The following is a 17,865-nucleotide window of genomic DNA, read 5'->3' on the forward strand; positions in this document are numbered from 1 at the left end:
AGGCCCTGCTTAGGGGTTTCCCACACAGGCTGGCCAATGTGAGAGCAGAATACTGGCCTCATCCAGCAGGCTCTTGTTATGTTCACCCTATTTTGGCTACAATATGACCACCACTCACCAGCTGAGCTTGCAAATGGGCTGTGGGGGTGTGATTCTTATTGTTTGGACCAACCACACTAACCACCTACTTTACCCCACCCGCTTTTAGGACCAGTATCAGTTCCTCTACAAAACTATTCTCAGTCTTGTTAGCTCAAGGCAAGAAGAAAACCCTTCAGTATCTATAGACAGTAATGGTTCAGCTTTACCAGACGGCAACGCAGCGGAAAGCTTGGAATCTTTAGTTTGACTATGAACGGAACATGGTAGTGGTGATCAAGAGCTGGAAATTTCACTACTGTTGCTTTTAATTTTTAAAAATTGTGTGGGGCGGTGAGGTGGGGTTGGAATAAACGTCCAGCTATTCGATAATCTTTTTATTTCACTTCTTCAAAAGAAACTGTTGTTACAAATGGCTCTATTACTGAACTTATATCATTAACTATGTGTGCCTTTTTGAAAGACTCATTGTAATGCATTTTGTTATGTTTGGACTAATTTGATTGAACTATACTGTGTTTCTAAGAATGAAACTGTGGTCTCTTTTACAGTAATAGTTTCTAATTTCTTTGGTTTTATTTTAAATTATTTTTTAAATCATAACTATAGATCCTAAAGTTCCTAGCAACAAATGTCATGTTTCAGTATTCCTTTACTTGCTGTTATTTATAGGATTCCTTACATTTGCTAGAAATCTAACTTTTAATATGGTAGAATGTAAATATAATTCTCTTCTCTGTAATATTCAACATTTTAAAACTTTTGGTAGGCATTTAGAATAGCTGATACTTACTGTAAATATTTCTAGAGTGGATTCCATGGACCAAATTTATATTTATAATTGTAGATTTTTATATTTTACTACAAAGTCAGTTTTCTAGTTCTGTGTAATTGCATTGTTAAAATGATGTAGTTCAGTACCTGTTTTTAATTTTAACAAAACAAAAAAACTTCTGATATATTATCCCATGCATCCTAAGTGAGTAACCATATCTCTGCATGCAGTTTTAACTTTTGTGGGAAATTGGAATACACTTGTTTTGAAATAAGAAGTTTCTATGAGAATAACATCTGTACTCAGCATTGTTTAAAGTGTTTTTATCCAAGGCATTGCAAAATAAATATCAATATTCCAACTACTGTAAATATATATATATGCTTTAAACAGGATCTGCCTCATCAGTGCTGAACATCCAATATTGCAGAATCAAGTTTCACTCCCAGGGGGGTGTCTGTTCATTTTTTCCAAGGGCAGAATAGATTTCAGTGGGGAGGGGGAAGCAGGGTAAAAAATACTAATCAGTAAATATATTAAATATAAGATACTACAGACCCCCTTACCACAATTAATACCAATGGGAGCAGAACATGAATTAAACCATACCCAATGGTCTAAACCGCCATTCAAATCCATCTCAGCCAAAAGAAGAGAACTTACTCTAAAGCCATGGAAACTGGCATAGATACACCCAGGAACTTCATCTAAATGCTGGAGAGGCTGCACCAGAATAGGCATGTACCTCTACATGTGGCGGGAATGCCGGAAAATCCAACCCTTCAGTACTGCAGGAAATTTCCAAGATAACAAGAAGCAGCTCTAGAACTCGCCCTATTAAATATCTTCCAGGACAACAATGCACATGAATGCATAAGTCACTCTCAACCGCTAGAAGTATCACAACTAGACACTGGAAGGACCTATCAGGAGTGTACATAGACCACTGGTACCAAAACGTATGGTAAACCACCCTACTAGAAAAGTTAACCAACAAACTCAAAGCAGCATGGGGACAAGCTATGGAGGATGCCTTCACCCTAGTATGGTTCCCTTGTATTACATCCGCAGCACAACAGGACAATGGCCTGTCCCCTTCAACAGTATACAAATCAATATGGCCCACCTGACCCAACAACCTAGCCCACCTCCCTCACACAAATAAGCCACACCACAATGAACTAAACACAACCAACCAAGCTCATCAATAAAAATAAATACACAAACAAAGGACCTAACCCATGTGATGCTGACACTATGAATAGGCAATAGAACAATATCCCCCTCCCCAACTGCAAGATGTCTATTTTTTAACAGTTTGGTGAGAGACATTTTTGTCATAGACTATAAATTGAAAGCGGAGACAATAGACGTACCGTTCCTCATTTATCTGTTTGCTATGTAAAAAAAAATAATAATCCAATTTAAACGACTTTTTTAAAATTAAAAAAAAAGCACGACAAATTTTGAAAGGTTGCCTAGTCACCAACTGCAAAAGAAAAGAAGCGAAAGCAAAAAGACACCAGTAGTGTATTTTCTGAACATTGTGTGGATACAACTGTATACCTCTTAATAACTAGAGAGAGATGTGCCGCTGATAGATCAGCACATGATCAGAAACAGGAGAGGAAGACTAGATATTTCCATGTATGCTCTTTTCCTAAATGGCACACCATCCACTGCTCAGATTGCTTGCTAAATGGATGTCGTACACTGACAGCTTTAGCAGTTCCAGTCACCTTTCAGGAGGTACAGTAAAACAACGGGTTGAACCCGCAAAAAAGGCAACCAGTGCTGTCACTATTGTTACAAAGTGCATGCCTGCTGCTACCTCAGGGATCACTCCAGTCCAGGGGTCAGCAACCTTTTCCAGCCATGGGCCCATCCACCGTCCCTCAGACCATGTGGTGGGCCAGACTATATTTTGGAGAAAAAATATGAACAAATTCCTATGCCCCACAAATAACCCAGAAATGCATTTTAAATAAAAGCACACATTCTACTCATGTAAATATACCAGGCAGGCCCCACAAACAACCCAGAGATGCATTTTAAATAAAAGGACACATTCTACTCATGTAAAAACACGCTGATTCCAGGACCGTCTGTGGGCTGGATTGAGAAGGCGATTGGGCCGCATCCTGCCCACGGGCTTTAGGTTGCCTACTCTAGTCTGAGCAGCTACTGTACAAGACACTGAGCTGCCTTCAAAAAGAAAGTAAATCCAAATTTGCATTTAAAGTACATACCGGAGGGGAGGGCAGCTTTTATGTTCCAGATGCACGGCCTAAAAAGGCAAAACAATTTTCACTGGGACAGTTCATCCTGCCCCCTTATTTGTTCCAAAACAAGCACTGAGCATAAGCAGCCCCAATAATAATTCTTCATAATATCCCTGGGGATGTAAGTGCCACAGGGTTAATTTTGATCTTATGGCTGCTTCTATAACCCCATTTCCTAATCCTCTTTCCTTCTATTTTCTCTCCCAACCCATAATCCTAGGGCACAGAGCAATTCAGATAATCAATGAGGATATAATGATCTTGTGCACCACTTATTTGACCCAGGAAAATCAACCTGGTTGTGAACTAAAGTTGCAATCCTAAAATCACTTACTATGGCACAAATGGCCCCTTTTAGAATGTTACACTACCTTTATGCAAAACCTCGTTGAAGGGGTGTTACTTTAAGTAAATAAATAAATAAAACAAATCAAGGAATTGTCTGCTGCTTGCAAGGTCTACTTCCATCGACATCTGTAATCACATTCATCATTTTAGCATGCTGACTAGTTATTTAAACATAAGTCCTTGGAATAATCTCTTTAGCAACACATTGGGTTTTGATCTGGGGCAAAAAGGAATAAGAAATCTTTCATAATCTTCAACTTGTCCTGGATTATTCATTTTAATAAATGTGCATCGGTTCCTAAATTGAGCTAGCAAACAGTCTCAGACAAAAATGACATATTCTAATTAATTTTTATTGTAATCCATGCTGCAGACTCAAAAGATGCAGAACCTACTTTGGTAAACTGGGTCAAGTGTAGAAAAGATGCTGTTGCACTTATCGCAAGTCTCCCAAGACATCTTTAACTAGCAATACCTATTTAACTTTTGTTTGCCTTTCTCAGACTACAAAAAATGCAAACTTGACAATAGCTACCTAGTTAGTACGAACACAGGACAGGACAGCATTGAAGTAACAACAACAAAAATGGAAAACCAGGAAGTGAACTTGAGATGGGTGCTAGGAAAAGATTTATCCAGGTTGCAATCCTACACTTATTTGGGAGTAAACTCTGCAGAACTTAGTGGTACTCGCTTCTGAGTAAACCTGCATGGGATCACATTTGCCTGACACATTTCAAAAGCACAGTCATCTAGGAAAATCAACATTTTGTAATGATGCCACTTTTAACTTCAATGAGAATTTTGAAATTGTCGCCATTTGACAAAATGTTGTCTGTTTTCTTACATTGATTCTTGTTTTGTACTATAGCTCGTCACCCGACAGGCATCCTGGGCTCAGCTACAGAACTGAAAATAAAACGTTTTACATGTGTTGTAAAGTGCAATATACAAATGTGACACTAGATGGTGAGACTGAGCTATGCAAAATTCAATGTATTTTTCAAAAGGTTTTTTTAAAAAGCATTTTCCCAGTGTTTTTCATGTGTGTGTCAATTCCACCCCTGTCAAAATGTGATGGGAAACTTAATAGGTGCTTTTCTTGGCACAGGTTTGAGGTAAAGAATATAAGAAGAATCTGGCAGATCCACCTAAATCTGCTTCCCACCAGGTCAGCCAAATGCCTCCAGATAACCTACGAACCATCAGTATTCATGGCTATGATTCCTGTAGGTTACATAGCACCTTGACTACTAGCAGAATAACAAATCTAGCCATTGAAAGGAGACTCACATTTTCACACAAACACACACATGTGCTTTTCTACAATAAAACAACCTTCACCCCTAAACTACATTTTCACACACATGCTAAACAAATTTCATTTACCCAAGCAGCTTTAAAAAAGAACTCCCAGAAAGATATTCCACTACCTCACTAACCTTAACGTTCACAGCTCAAAACACTCAGCAAACATCAAACTGACAAGATTCACACACCAACAGCATGCAAGGCCAGGGTTGCCAACTCATGGCACCCACAAAGGCTTACTGGAGCCCTGGGCAGGTGCCAAAGATTCTGAGCTTTCATTACTTTAAAATAGTAAGTCTCTAGCCCAGGGGTCAGCAACCTTTTTCAGCCATGGGCCAGTCCACTGTCCCTCAGGATCATGTGGTGGGCCGGACTATATTTTGGAAAAAAATATGAACTCCTATGCCCCACAAATAACCCAGAGATGCATTTTAAATAAAAGGACACATTCTACTCATGTAAAAACGTGCTGATTCCTGAACAGTCCGCGGGCCGGATTTAGGTGATTGGGCCGCATCCGGCCCCCGGGCCTTAGGTTGCCTACCCCTGCTCTAGCCCTTCTAAAAAGCTATGGTGCAACTTTCGAAGAGATTTCTGTGAAATGAGTTTGGTGTTACCACCTCGTAAACTTTTCTTGGTCCTGAGAAGCACTCTGATAGACAGCAGCAGCAGCAGTGTGAGTGGAATTAATGTTGTGTGATCGCCACAATCGGAAGAGCAGAACTTGGCTAACTTCCCATGCTAAACAGATTGTCAGGGGTGACTAACTTTGTGTTATGCCACCACCACCCGCTATAGCATCTATTTTGTGACTGGGCCCCCCGATACTCTCTCAGAATTTGAAATGTGTGCATTTCAAAAAAGTTCCTGGCCCCTGCAAAACCTCTAGAAGGTCCTGCAGCTGGCTTACACAAAGATTTCATCTTCTCGGCCCCTTTGCAGTTCTGTATCTTACACTCACACAGCTTTGATCCACGTGAAAGGAGACAAGTATAAATGAAAGTCAAAAGTTTTTAATTGAAAATGGCATCGCAGAAGCAGCACAGGATTTACCCAAGCCCAATACAGCACATAAAAATACACTTTGACCTTGGTAAGAAAAGGATACTGAAAAGAAATGCAGATACAAACTTTTTCCGTGATCCGGGCTCTAAGTGATGCAATTTCACTTGTCCCTTTCCAGACCTGCAAACTGAAAGTATTAGGTCATATAAAAGGAGAGTTTCCATGAAAAGAAACTTCTTGCCTGGGGGAGTTGGATGAGCGGTGGGAAGAGGACATGCATTGGGTTTTTAATTCTAAAATAAAAGTCATAAACAGCCTATTAGAACTGAAAAGCTGCCCAATTACTAAAAAAAAAAACCCCAAAAAACAGAAGGGATGCTTCCATGCCAAAGGGGGGGTGGCTTTTTGTGCCCTACATTGAGGGAGAAAGTGAGAGCCCCAAAGGTAGTAAACCCAACTATGGCAAGAAGACCGAAAAGGAAACCCAGCCAGCAGGAGTTTGTGTGTTCCCTTCATCAGGGTTGGCACTGGAAAGTAGTATTTCACAGTGCAAACTGAAAAGAAGCCATCTTCCCCTTAGTCAACCCTCCAAGCTATTTAAGAGGACTGAATCCAGCCAGCAGCCGAACTGGTCTGGTATACAAACTCCACCACAGCAGTCGGGCTGGGTGAGCTCTAAAACCCGATGAACTTATTTATTCCTCATGTTTCTTGCAGCACATTCCTGTACGTGGACATATTCTGTAAGAACACAGGTAGATGACTTAAGTTAATACCTTCGTGATTGCTCTCGAACAGACCTTTCTTTACCGTATGGAAGTTAAGAGGATTGTGAGGCATTCAAACCTGTGGCAAGAGGTTTCTAGGCTGGCAGCCCCCTGATTCGAACACAGAACATGTATAAGTCAGAACTGAAATGAAACAGTTTCATTGTTCTCCTAGTAAATCATTTTCACTCTACCACTTTCCTACGGCTTCTTCTCCGTGACAGCTACATGTTTTCGACAACAGTTATTTCAGTTTATAGTTCATTTCCTCAGATCATTTTGTCCAAAAGAAACAGGAGTTTTATAACAAAAACTAGAACTCCATCTACATTTTCAACTCGTTACTAAAGAGATTGTGCCAGAGGTGACAATTATTTTTTGGCAATTCACCCTCAAGAGAGATGTCTGACAAATCCAGAGTACCAGAGGCAAACAGAAGGAAAATCTTTTTAGCAAGTTAATTTCAACTTGAAAATGAAACAATGGCATGGTTCACATGCAATAGCAAACTGCAATAATGAAGACAAGCTATAAGGAGTCTTGGGCTCCCACGTTCCCCCAACCTACACTTTAGTTTTCACATCTGAACCCTGAACTGTGTTTTATCTTAATCACAGTTGGTGAAAATAAGGCCACTTCAAGAACTATAGCTTGACTAAGCATGGTTCAGACTAAGCGGTCAGTCTAGGTCTGGGCAACATGGAAAGCTGCAGATATAGTCTAAGTCTGCATCAGAAATGAAAGTTTCCAAACTCTCCTTCAGGACTGCATTGCAGGAAGAGAATGGAGCATGCAAACCCAAGACTCCCTGTGGCTCATGTGCTAACCCATAACCCATAAGTTTAGCATTACATGCAAAAGACAACCAGTGAGTTCTAGAAGCCAAATTCCATATAATAACCAGTTCATGTGATGCATTCCATGTATCCCTGGTGCTTACAATGAAAACATACCAAAGCAGTTGGGCTCTCTCTGACCTTATTTTTTCCAGGAAGAAAATGACCTTTTATTCATTTATTGCGGCAAAGACACTGGATGCCTGACTGTATCTGGAACGTCTCCATTTAAAACTACCCGATATGAGTGATATAAGGCAGTGAAATGGTCATAGTTAACAAGCTCAGTATGCCAAAATGTCCTATTATTGTTTTGGGTGACGTTGATTGGAAAGGCAACTGCAGAACAAGAACACTTAGGCGTTTCTCTCAAAAGGACAGCACACACAGTACAAAAACTGCAGCTAAAATATTGCTGTTCCTCACAAGCATAAAGCAAATAAAGATGTTAGATGCGCAATGTAATAGTTTCACAGAATATATAGTAGAGAAACTAAAAGCCTGTAGCAAGCATACAAACTGCAATGAACTGTCTTTCCATAGCTTAGGTCCGTTTTGGATATTAACCAGGAGACTGAAGCATGGTTTCAAACAATACAAAATTTGGCACATGTGAAACTATGTTTGACGTAGGGTACAGAGAATGCCATTTTCCAAGCTCTCACATCAACATCAAATATGTTACTAAAGTGTTTTAAACAATAATGGGTTTTTTCCAATACACACAAAAATACTGTTGATGTGATTTTCTAAGCACTATAGTGCAAATTAAAATGAGTTTCCACTTTTGATTATGATATAAACCCTCTTCAGGTATCACGATCAGGTTAAAGTAAACACCTAGGTGGGGCGAATGCAGACTAATATACTAGCTCCACCATCGCGGTTGTTATACTTGTCACCTTCCAGTTTGTGGAAAGTGACGTTCTGAAGCAAATTTGTGAAGGTGCCTCAAATTTTAGTACCCGGCAAAGTTAGGAGGCCGCAGAAGTTATTCTCCTCCTGCCCCCCACATTTACTTTAACCTAACTGGAACACCTGATGAGGACAAGTGAGAGAGAGAGAGAGAGAGAGAGAGAGAGAGAGAGGGAGGGAAGGAGGGAGGGAGGGAGGGAGAAAGAAACTCCCATGGCTATGTCTGCCATGATAGGATTTTCAGACCATTGGTCTATGTGACCCTTTATCTTCTGTCTGTAAAAAGGTCTTCAGTCCTAGGCACAGGCCTTTCTTGTTCTTTCTGCCAAAGATCCTTTTACGTGGAGATGTCAGGGCTGAGCTATGGCCTCTGCAAACCTCATGATGGGATCCATGTAGGGTACAGATGCATGCGGTTCCAACGCACATCTGGCTCCATGGCCATCAGGGAAGTAGGAACTCTTGAAGTGCGTATTTGTGGGAGGGCTGCCCCATATGCATTCTGAGAAGGCCGAGGACACCATAAAATGACTGCTATTTTGTGGGGAAAAACACCTCCTGGACTTTAAACAGAAGCTCTTCATAGTATGTATCAGAACCTTAGGCCGACTACACATATGATGAATAGAATGGGGAAAGCAACAAATATTACAATTTTCTTCTTGTCACATATTTGGGGTCATTGTTCCGTTTAAAAATGAAGTCTTGAACTCACTACATTCAGCAATGTTGCAGCATTTAGAACATGCGTAAAAACATTTTGGCATCGTTCGAAGACTCCTGCGCTCCTCTGCTATTACAGGACACCTGTTCTCCACCTGAAAGCTTTACAAATCACCCTTGCAGGGCAACCTGCTCAGAAGTAAGCCAAACTGAATTACATGGGATTTGCTTCCAGGCCAAGAGTGGGTTGAATCACAGTCTATAAAAAAAGGCATACAGCACAACTCACCCGGAATTTCTCTTGTCGAAGTTTCACTAAAGCAGACTGGCACTGCACACAAGAGAACAGTTCTGCTGTTGTGTAGCTGCTATTCATTTCAATAGGCTCTGGACAGGGAAGACTTTCAGGGGAATAGTGCCTACGGACAACTATTTTTAGGCTTCAAAATGTGCGTGCAAAACTACAGGCTGGAAAAAAGGAGGGTAGAAAATATGTCTCCTTTATTGTTTGATAACGCTCTGGGTACTGTAGGTAATTCCTTCGGCTCGAACACGTTCGAGTATTGGTCCATAAATATTCTTGGTTAATGGGATGACCATGCCTTTGGTGTCAATTTCTCCTGGAACAGAAAGAGAAAAATGTCACTGTTATCATCAATTAAATTTGTATACCACCCCGTCATCTGAAGATCACAGGGCAATTCACAACCTAAAATTTCAAAATACATGATGAAACAAAAGCAGAAGCAAAACAAACCAATAACCTCATTCCACAGATACATTTAAAAGGCCAGGGTATGTTAATCAACCGTATGCTTGGTTGAAGAGAAACATTTTCGCCTGGTGCCTAAAGCTATGTAATGAAGGCGCCCAGCAAGCCTCTTTGAGGAAAGCATGCCACAAATAGGGGAGCCAACCCAGAAAAGGCCGTTCCTGTGTTGCCACCCTCCAGACCTCTTCTATTTGATTAACTCTTCTTTAAAGGAGATATAGAGAAAAAAGCAACCTGTACAGCAATTATTTTAAAACATTACAGTACAATCCTAACCACGTTTTCTTAGAAGTATGTCCTATTTAATTCAACGGGGGCCGGGTAAGTGGGGTGGCAAGGATTGCAGCCTCACTAAAATGAAGCCCTGGCGCTCTGCTCACAGTGGAACAGTGAAATTACGTGCACTTATAGCAGGCTTCCCCAACGTGGGGTGCTTCAAAAGTTGTTGGACTCCAACTCATATCAGCCCCAGTCAGCATGTATGTCCAAGAGACAGGGATAACTGGAGATGTAGTCCAACAGCTTCTGAAAGGGTTCAGTTGGAAGGAACTGGGCACGAGAGCTCTACCAATTCTTAAAACAAACCAGTTCCTCTTACATTTACAGTTTACAGCTGCAGGCCAAGGGGTAAAAGGTAAAGGTAAAGGGACCCCTGACCATTAGGTCCAGTCGTGACCGACTCTGGGGTTGCGGCGCTCATCTCGCTTTATTGGCCAAGGGAGCCGGCGTACAGCTTCCATATTGGTGAGTGTTGTCATGTACAAACACACACACACACACACACACACACACACACAAAAAGCCCCTCAAGTGATTATTAATAAGGATGTTAATAATAATAATGAGCCTTTTAAAAATTATTAAAAGAATTGCCTAAAACAATACTTGCACATTTGAAGGCTACTTAAAAGAAACACACATCCCAGGTGCACCACACAACTTAGAAAGACCCGTACGTACCATCAAGAACCATCTTTGCTGCAATAGCAGTCGGGTACCCTACAGTTTTAGCCATTGCAGAATATCCTTTATCATCTCCATACACCACAAGATTGACATATTTGTCTTCCAAATGACCGGACGGATGTTTGATTCCTATTTCATTCCTCATGACTATCATATCGCGCTCTCCGGGACCTAAGGAATAGACAGAAATATGTTGCTTTTTCTGTTGTCAGAAAAGATGAACAAGCTGCAGCTTTAACAGTGAACTGCACGACACCCAAGAAAATTCAGCGTGTGAAAGATGCCAACTCTGTTCTCCTTAGCTCTGCTTTTGATTGCGAAGGAAATTCATCTTTCTGCCTCCCAAATGTAGAACGTTGCAGAATGTAACATAACTGATCTCCACCAATATCTGGTTGTGGCCAGCCAGAAATAAAATATAAAAATAAATGGGATGGGGGTGGGGAGCTAAATAGTCTTGACTGAAGGAACAAAATGAAGTTGCTTGTTTTAGTATTCTGGCCTAGACATGCTAAAGTGGTTGAGGGCAGCCCTTAGCAATTGGGGGGGGGGGCAGCAACATAATTTGTTTAGCTTCCCGCACAAGGTGGAGAGATCAATACAAAAATACAGCCGGATTGATATTATATATTAGTATATACAATATTATTTATTATCATTATTTATTAGATTTGTATACCTGTAGATCTCAGGGGAAATTACATAAAACTGCAATATAAGTGTCAGGGAACTGCCATCGGAAGGACAGGTGGTGAGAAGGCTTCAGGAGAATAGGAGAGCCTCTTCTTCAGCAGAAGAGGGAACCAGTAGGGGGAGTGCGAGAGCTCCAAAGGAAAGGGAGTCGGAGGGGAGGCTCTGGGATACTTCCAGTGGGAACAGCGAGGAGGTATCAGAACAGCCCTTAAGAACTCCCACCCCCCGCCGGAAGCTGTCACGCAGGGAATCCAGGAGGCGCATGTCTGTGAAACAGCTTTTATGTTGGAAACGCTTCCGCAAACGCCCACTGTCAGATTCTACCAGCGACTGAGGGAGCCATGCTCAAGGGCTCCTCTCAAGGCAGGGTTTCACTAGACTGAGTGAGCTCTGAGGGATCGAGTTTCAACGCACAAGCAGCTCATTATCCCACCACAGCAATCTGACAGTCCCTGAAAGCAGCTTGTGCAAAGAGAGGCATCATGAGCAACCCAGCCGGAGCAGGAGATGGGGGAGCAGCTGCAGCCGGTCCTAGCCTGGAAGAAAGGTACAGGATGTTGGAGGTACAGTTAGCTCTGCAAACGGCGAGGTTGGAGGAGAGGAGGGCTCATGATGCAGAAAAGGGGAAAGCCGCCCAGCTCTCGAGGAAAGTGCCAGGACTGGTGCAGAAGTTTGGGGGTGATCCCAGGAATTATCAAGCCTTCAGGACTGAGATGCAATATGCCCTCAATCTGCAGTTTGATGATTTTCCTGATGAGGATTCGAGGGTTGCTTTTGTGATTGGGCATCTCGAAGGCCCGGCCAGAGATTGGGTGAGACCACTAATGGCAGCCAATAATGAAGCCCTAAGGGACACAAGGAAGTTTTTTCGCGCCATGGATCTGATGTTTTCCAGCGAGATTGAGCAGGGAGTGGCGCGCAGGCAGTTAATGGCGTGTAAACAAGGGAACCGATCTGTCCGTGAGTACTGGACTGAGTTCACCATGTTGATCCATAAATTAGGATGGGATTTGTCAGCGGAACCGATACAAATGCTGTTCGAAGAAGGACTATCTTCGGCAGTGAAAGACGAACTTTCCCGGGGACCCAGGGCGGAGTCTATGGACCTTCTGACTAAATCAGCGCTGGCCATAGGCTCACGCCAGGAGGCCAGAGCCTTGGAGAAGCGGGAAGGGAAAGGGGAGCGTTGGAGGGATTTCCGCATTCCAGAGATGCCAGAGCAGCCTTCTCTGCCAGCAGAGCCGATGGAAATCGGAACAGCGCGCGCGCGCGCAATTTCAAACCCCAGTGAAGGGCGGAAGAAGGAGGGAAAAGGCGCCAAGAAATGTTTTCTCTGCCAACAGCCAGGTCATTTTGCCAGAGTTTGTCCGCAAAGAAAGGAATGGCAAGGAATGGCGGGAGCTGTTGGGGAGGAGGGAGAAGGAGCTAAGGAGCAAGTAAAAGCCAACGCCTGGCTGCCACCGACGGGGCACAGCAGCCAGGCCAAGGAACAGTAAATGTGCCCACGCCAGAACCCCCAAGACCAGCTCTTGTAATAGAGGTATTGCTGGAGCTGGCAAACGGACACCCACTAAAAGTGAAGGCGTTACTAGACTCAGGCAGCTCCTGCAACTTTATGAGTAAGGAGTTTGCAGCCGCCCATCAGATACAAACCATTCCTTTAAAAAATCCCCTGCAGGTGACCACGATTGATGGGAGGGCGCTGTTGGGGGGAGAAGTAGACCAGCAAACTGTCCCCATGACAATGAGGGTGGCAAGACACACAGAACGGATAGCGTTTAATATAGCCACGTTGGGAGGAGCGCCCATCATTTTGGGGATGAGCTGGCTAGCGCTGCATGATCCGCTTGTGGGATGGCACCAGAGAGTGGTTTCCTTTGGGTCAGCACATTGTATGGGACACTGCACAGAAAGAGGGGGCCAAGTAGGGACTCAGGCCACGTTAGCAAAGATAGAAGCAATGGAACAAGGTAGGGTACCACGACAATATGCAGATTTTGCCGACGTCTTCAGCGAAAGGGAAGCAGATAAACTACCCCCGCACAGACCCTTTGACTGCCAAATCAACTTACTTCCAGGGGCGCAATTGCCAGTGGGCAAGGTGTATGCAATGTCTGACAGAGAAATGCAGGAGCTAAGGGAGTTTATTGACAAAAACCTCAAGCGTGGGTTCATCAGGGAGTCACGAGCGGTGGGGGGTAGTCCAGTGTTCTTTGTAGACAAAAAAAACTCGGACAAACCGAGATTAATTGTGGATTTCAGGGCCCTAAACGCAGTGTCCGAACCCGTGAGCTTCCCTATGCCCAGAATCGATGACATTCTGACCCGGGTGAGAAAAGGGAAGATTTTTACCAAGCTGGACCTGAGGGGGGCGTATAACCTGATACGTATGAGAAAGGGAGATGAGTGGAAAACCACTATGTTCACCCCCTTGGGGGCATTTGAGTACTGCGTTATGCCCTTCGGCCTCCAGGCGGGTTCCGCAGTATTTCAATCATTCATGAATCACGTACTGGGACCATTGCTGTACAAGAACTGCGCTGCGTTCTTGGACGATGTACTGGTGTACTCGGAGGATGAAGAGCAGCATGTGCGAGATGTGCGAGAAGTACTGAGCAAACTGCAAGAAAACCAGCTGTGGGTGAAACTGGAGAAGTGTCAGTTCCACACCAGAGAGGTGGAATTCCTTGGGTACCGGTTGTCGGACAAGGGGCTGGCCATGGATCCTAGCAAGGTGCAAGCGGTGCTGGAATGGAGGACACCGAAAACTAAGAAAGATGTGCAGAGGTTTTTGGGGTTCGGAAACTTCTATCGGAAGTTCATCAAGAACTTCGCCCATTTAACAGCCCCCATCACGGATTGTCTCAGCAGTAAGAAGAAATTTGTCTGGACGGAAGAAGCGCAGCGAGCTTTCGAAAGTTTAAAGAGGGCGTTTGCTTCGGAAGAACAACTCTTACACGTGGATCTGCAGCAGCCGATGAGGGTGGAAACCGACGCGTCTGACAGAGCGGTGGGGGCCGTGCTTCTGCAGCCAGGAGCGAATACGTCGGAATGGAGGCCGTGTGCCTTCTTCTCGAGGAAATTGAACAAGTCTGAGAGGAATTATACAGTGTACGACAGAGAATTACTCGCTGTCCACGAAGCGTTCAAGAGATGGAGACACCTGTTGATTGGAGCGCAACACAAGGTTCAAGTGCGGACAGACCACAAAAATCTAGAATACTGGAGGACAGCCCGAGTGTTGAACCAGAGACAAGTAAGATGGGCGCAAGAGTTCTCCAAGTTCAATTTTGAGATTCGCTACGTGCCAGGGGCTGAGAATGTCAGGGCGGACGCTCTCTCCAGAAAACCGGAGTACTTGGAGGGGGAAGGAGGGGCGGAAGAAAGACATATCATCTCAGAGGACCACTGGGTTTGTGGGGCGGCATTGGTGGGGCAAAGAGAACTGGTAGAGGGTATTGAAAACGATGAATATGCCCAAGAGAAACTTAGGGAACTCAGGGAGACAGGTGAGAACGCAGGGGGGTTTGAGGAAAAGAACGGAAAACTATATTACAAAGGGGCGCTCTACATACCAGGTGGGGAACTAAGAGGGCGGGTGCTTAAGCAGTTGCATGACAGCCCCACGGCGGGGCACTTCGGGCAGCACAAAACCATGTGGTTGGTTACCAGGGAGTTTTGGTGGCCCAAGGTGCGGGAGGACGTGCGGGAGTATGTCAGGGGATGCGACAGGTGCCAAAGAGCAAAGGGAGAGAGGTTGGCGCCAGCGGGGTTATTAGAACCCTTACCCACCCCAGAAAGGCCATGGGAGATGGTATCCATAGACTTCATGACCGATCTACCGAGATCCAAAGGGAAAACCGCGGTCATGGTGGTGGTAGATCTACTAACTAAGATGTGCCACTTTATAGCTTGTTCACATGCAGTGACAGCGGAAGAAACCGCAAGGTTGTTTGTGGAGCACATTTTTAGGTTGCATGGCGCCCCCTTGAGGGTTTTGAGCGACAGAGGAAAACAATTTACTTCTAGGTTCTGGAGGAAACTAATGAGCATGTTGCATGTGGAGGTAAGTTTTTCCACCGCCAGACACCCAGAAACAAATGGGCAAGCAGAAAGGGCAAACGGGGTTTTGCAACAATATCTTAGGTGTTATGTAAAGGACAGAGAAACGGATTGGGTGGACTGGTTACCTCTGGCAGAATTTGCCTACAACAACGCGGAGAACGTGTCCACCGGGATGAGTCCCTTTCTAGCCAATTATGGGTGTCATCCTCGGGCGTTTCCAGGGGAGGGCGGGGGGAGGTGGAGTGTACCTGCAGCGGAAAATTTTGTTGAAGAGATGGAAGCGATCCACCGTCAGCTCCAACTCAACTTAGAGAAAGCCAAAGAAGAATATAAGAAGCAAGCTGACAGAAATAGGAGGGAAGGCGAAACCATAAGGGTGGGTAACCGGGTGTGGCTATCCACCCAAGGACTGCCGTTCAAGGGAGGGTGTAAGAAATTGAGACCCAAACGGTTGGGACCCTTTGAGGTCATACAGCAGGTGAACCCAGTAGCGTTCAAACTCCGATTGCCCAGTCACATGAAATTGCATCCAGTATTTCACAGGTCATTACTGTCGCCATACAGAGAGGGGTGTGAGTGGGGGGAACATGAGAGGGAGGTCACCCGGACACCCGTCATAGAAGAGAGAGAACGCAACATGGATGTGGCGGGGATCATTGATTCCAGGTGGAAGGGGAATCAGGTGGAATACTTGGTAGAATGGGAGGGGGAGGAAGAGTCAGAAAACGCATGGGTACCGGCAGAGGAAGTCAAAGACGAGATTTTAATAGAAACGTTTCATCGGCGTTTCCCAAGTAAACCACAACCAGTGGCAAGGTTTAGGAGGGAACACTTCGGGACTACAGATGAGGAAGGGGAATTTGAAGGGTTCCCAGAGTCGGAAGTGGAGGTGGAAACAGATTCCGACGAAGAAGAGGAAGAGGGGGAAAGAGGCGGTAGGCCGTGGTTAGAAGTGTTTGAATCCTCGGAGGATGAGGGGAGTTCCTTCCAGGGATTTCCGTCCTCGCCGCCAGTAAGAAAAGAGGCGGGAGGGGGTGAAGGGGGCCCTGGGGGGGAGGTGGATGTCAGGGAACTGCCATCGGAAGGACAGGTGGTGAGAAGGCTTCAGGAGAATAGGAGAGCCTCTTCTTCAGCAGAAGAGGGAACCAGTAGGGGGAGTGCGAGAGCTCCAAAGGAAAGGGAGTCGGAGGGGAGGCTCTGGGATACTTCCAGTGGGAACAGCGAGGAGGTATCAGAACAGCCCTTAAGAACTCCCACCCCCCGCCGGAAGCTGTCACGCAGGGAATCCAGGAGGCGCATGTCTGTGAAACAGCTTTTATGTTGGAAACGCTTCCGCAAACGCCCACTGTCAGATTCTACCAGCGACTGAGGGAGCCATGCTCAAGGGCTCCTCTCAAGGCAGGGTTTCACTAGACTGAGTGAGCTCTGAGGGATCGAGTTTCAACGCACAAGCAGCTCATTATCCCACCACAATAAGCAACACAAAAGACATAATAAAAATAGGAACAGAAACAAACCCAACAACCCTCCCCCTTCCACAAGCACATTTAAAAGGGCATTGGATGTCAATCAACCAAAGACCCGGTTAAAAATGGTGTATAATGAAGGCACCAGGCAGACTTCCCCAGGGAGAGCATTCCACAGATGGGGACCCACTGCAGAGAAGGCCCCGTTCTCATGTTGCCACTTTCTGGACCTTTTGAGGAGGAGGCACACGAAGGAGGGCCTCAGAAAATGATCTCAGGGTTTGAGTAAGTTCATATGGGGAGAGGCAGTCCTTGAAGTACTGCAGTCCTGAGCCATTTAAGGATTTATAGATCAAAGCCAGGATGAGCAGAGAGTGTTTCACATACCATAGGATAGCTTGGCCTCCATGTGTTTCGCTAGTGCGCCGACTATTGTTTCTGCTATTGGAACGGGCTCATCTCCAAGTAACCCCAGCCTGAAAGAGCAAGGACAAGGCACCATTTGTCAGAAAAAGCCCAGGACCTTCTCCCCAAAAACTGAGAGCAGTGGCTTGAGCCCGTGATCGCAAAGCGAGAAGAATGGGATGCCACCACATCGCAATTTGGGTCAGGCAACTGATGTGTCAGGAGAAAGCGAAGCAGATGCAATGATCCTCCTCACATCTTAATTGGCATCTTTATTACAGTGCCATGCCCTGGGGCTACACCTCCAGTGTTGCCATGCAGAACCAAACTTCTGCAATCGGCTTGCATTTTCCTTTTCAGTTTTTACTTACGTTCTATCAAGATATATGCAGAGAGCAGAGAAGGTTAAGTACACCCGATTATGTCACAGTAATTATTTTGATTGCCGTTACTCCTTTATTGGATTTGCTTGTTTTATAATCTTATTCTATCCCTAT

At 44.7% G+C, this 17,865-nt stretch overlaps 2 protein-coding genes across 9 annotated transcripts in view; one reads left to right on the plus strand and one right to left on the minus strand.

The window, feature by feature from the left end:
- Positions 1-1,235, plus strand: part of PTPRZ1 (protein tyrosine phosphatase receptor type Z1) — a 121,028-nt gene extending 119,793 nt beyond the window's left edge. For all 6 annotated transcript variants that reach the window (XM_079994000.1, XM_079994001.1, XM_079994002.1 and 3 more), the window contains one exon: positions 209-1,235. In XM_079994000.1, coding sequence (XP_079850126.1) covers positions 209-349 — 141 coding nt within the window. In that variant the 3' untranslated portion in view covers positions 350-1,235. The remainder of the gene's footprint in view (positions 1-208) is intronic.
- A 4,577-nt stretch (positions 1,236-5,812) lies between these two features.
- Positions 5,813-17,865, minus strand: part of AASS (aminoadipate-semialdehyde synthase) — a 46,457-nt gene continuing 34,404 nt past the window's right edge. For all 3 annotated transcript variants that reach the window (XM_079994135.1, XM_079994136.1, XM_079994134.1), the window contains 3 exons: positions 17,351-17,439; positions 10,734-10,910; positions 5,813-9,621 (listed from right to left, as the gene is read on the minus strand). In XM_079994135.1, the coding sequence (XP_079850261.1) occupies positions 9,503-9,621; positions 10,734-10,910; positions 17,351-17,439 (385 nt within the window). In that variant the 3' untranslated portion in view covers positions 5,813-9,502. The remainder of the gene's footprint in view (positions 9,622-10,733; positions 10,911-17,350; positions 17,440-17,865) is intronic.

This window comes from Podarcis cretensis (assembly GCF_951804945.1).
Source record: "Podarcis cretensis genome assembly, chromosome: 10".
Classification (NCBI taxonomy): domain Eukaryota; kingdom Metazoa; phylum Chordata; class Lepidosauria; order Squamata; family Lacertidae; genus Podarcis; species Podarcis cretensis.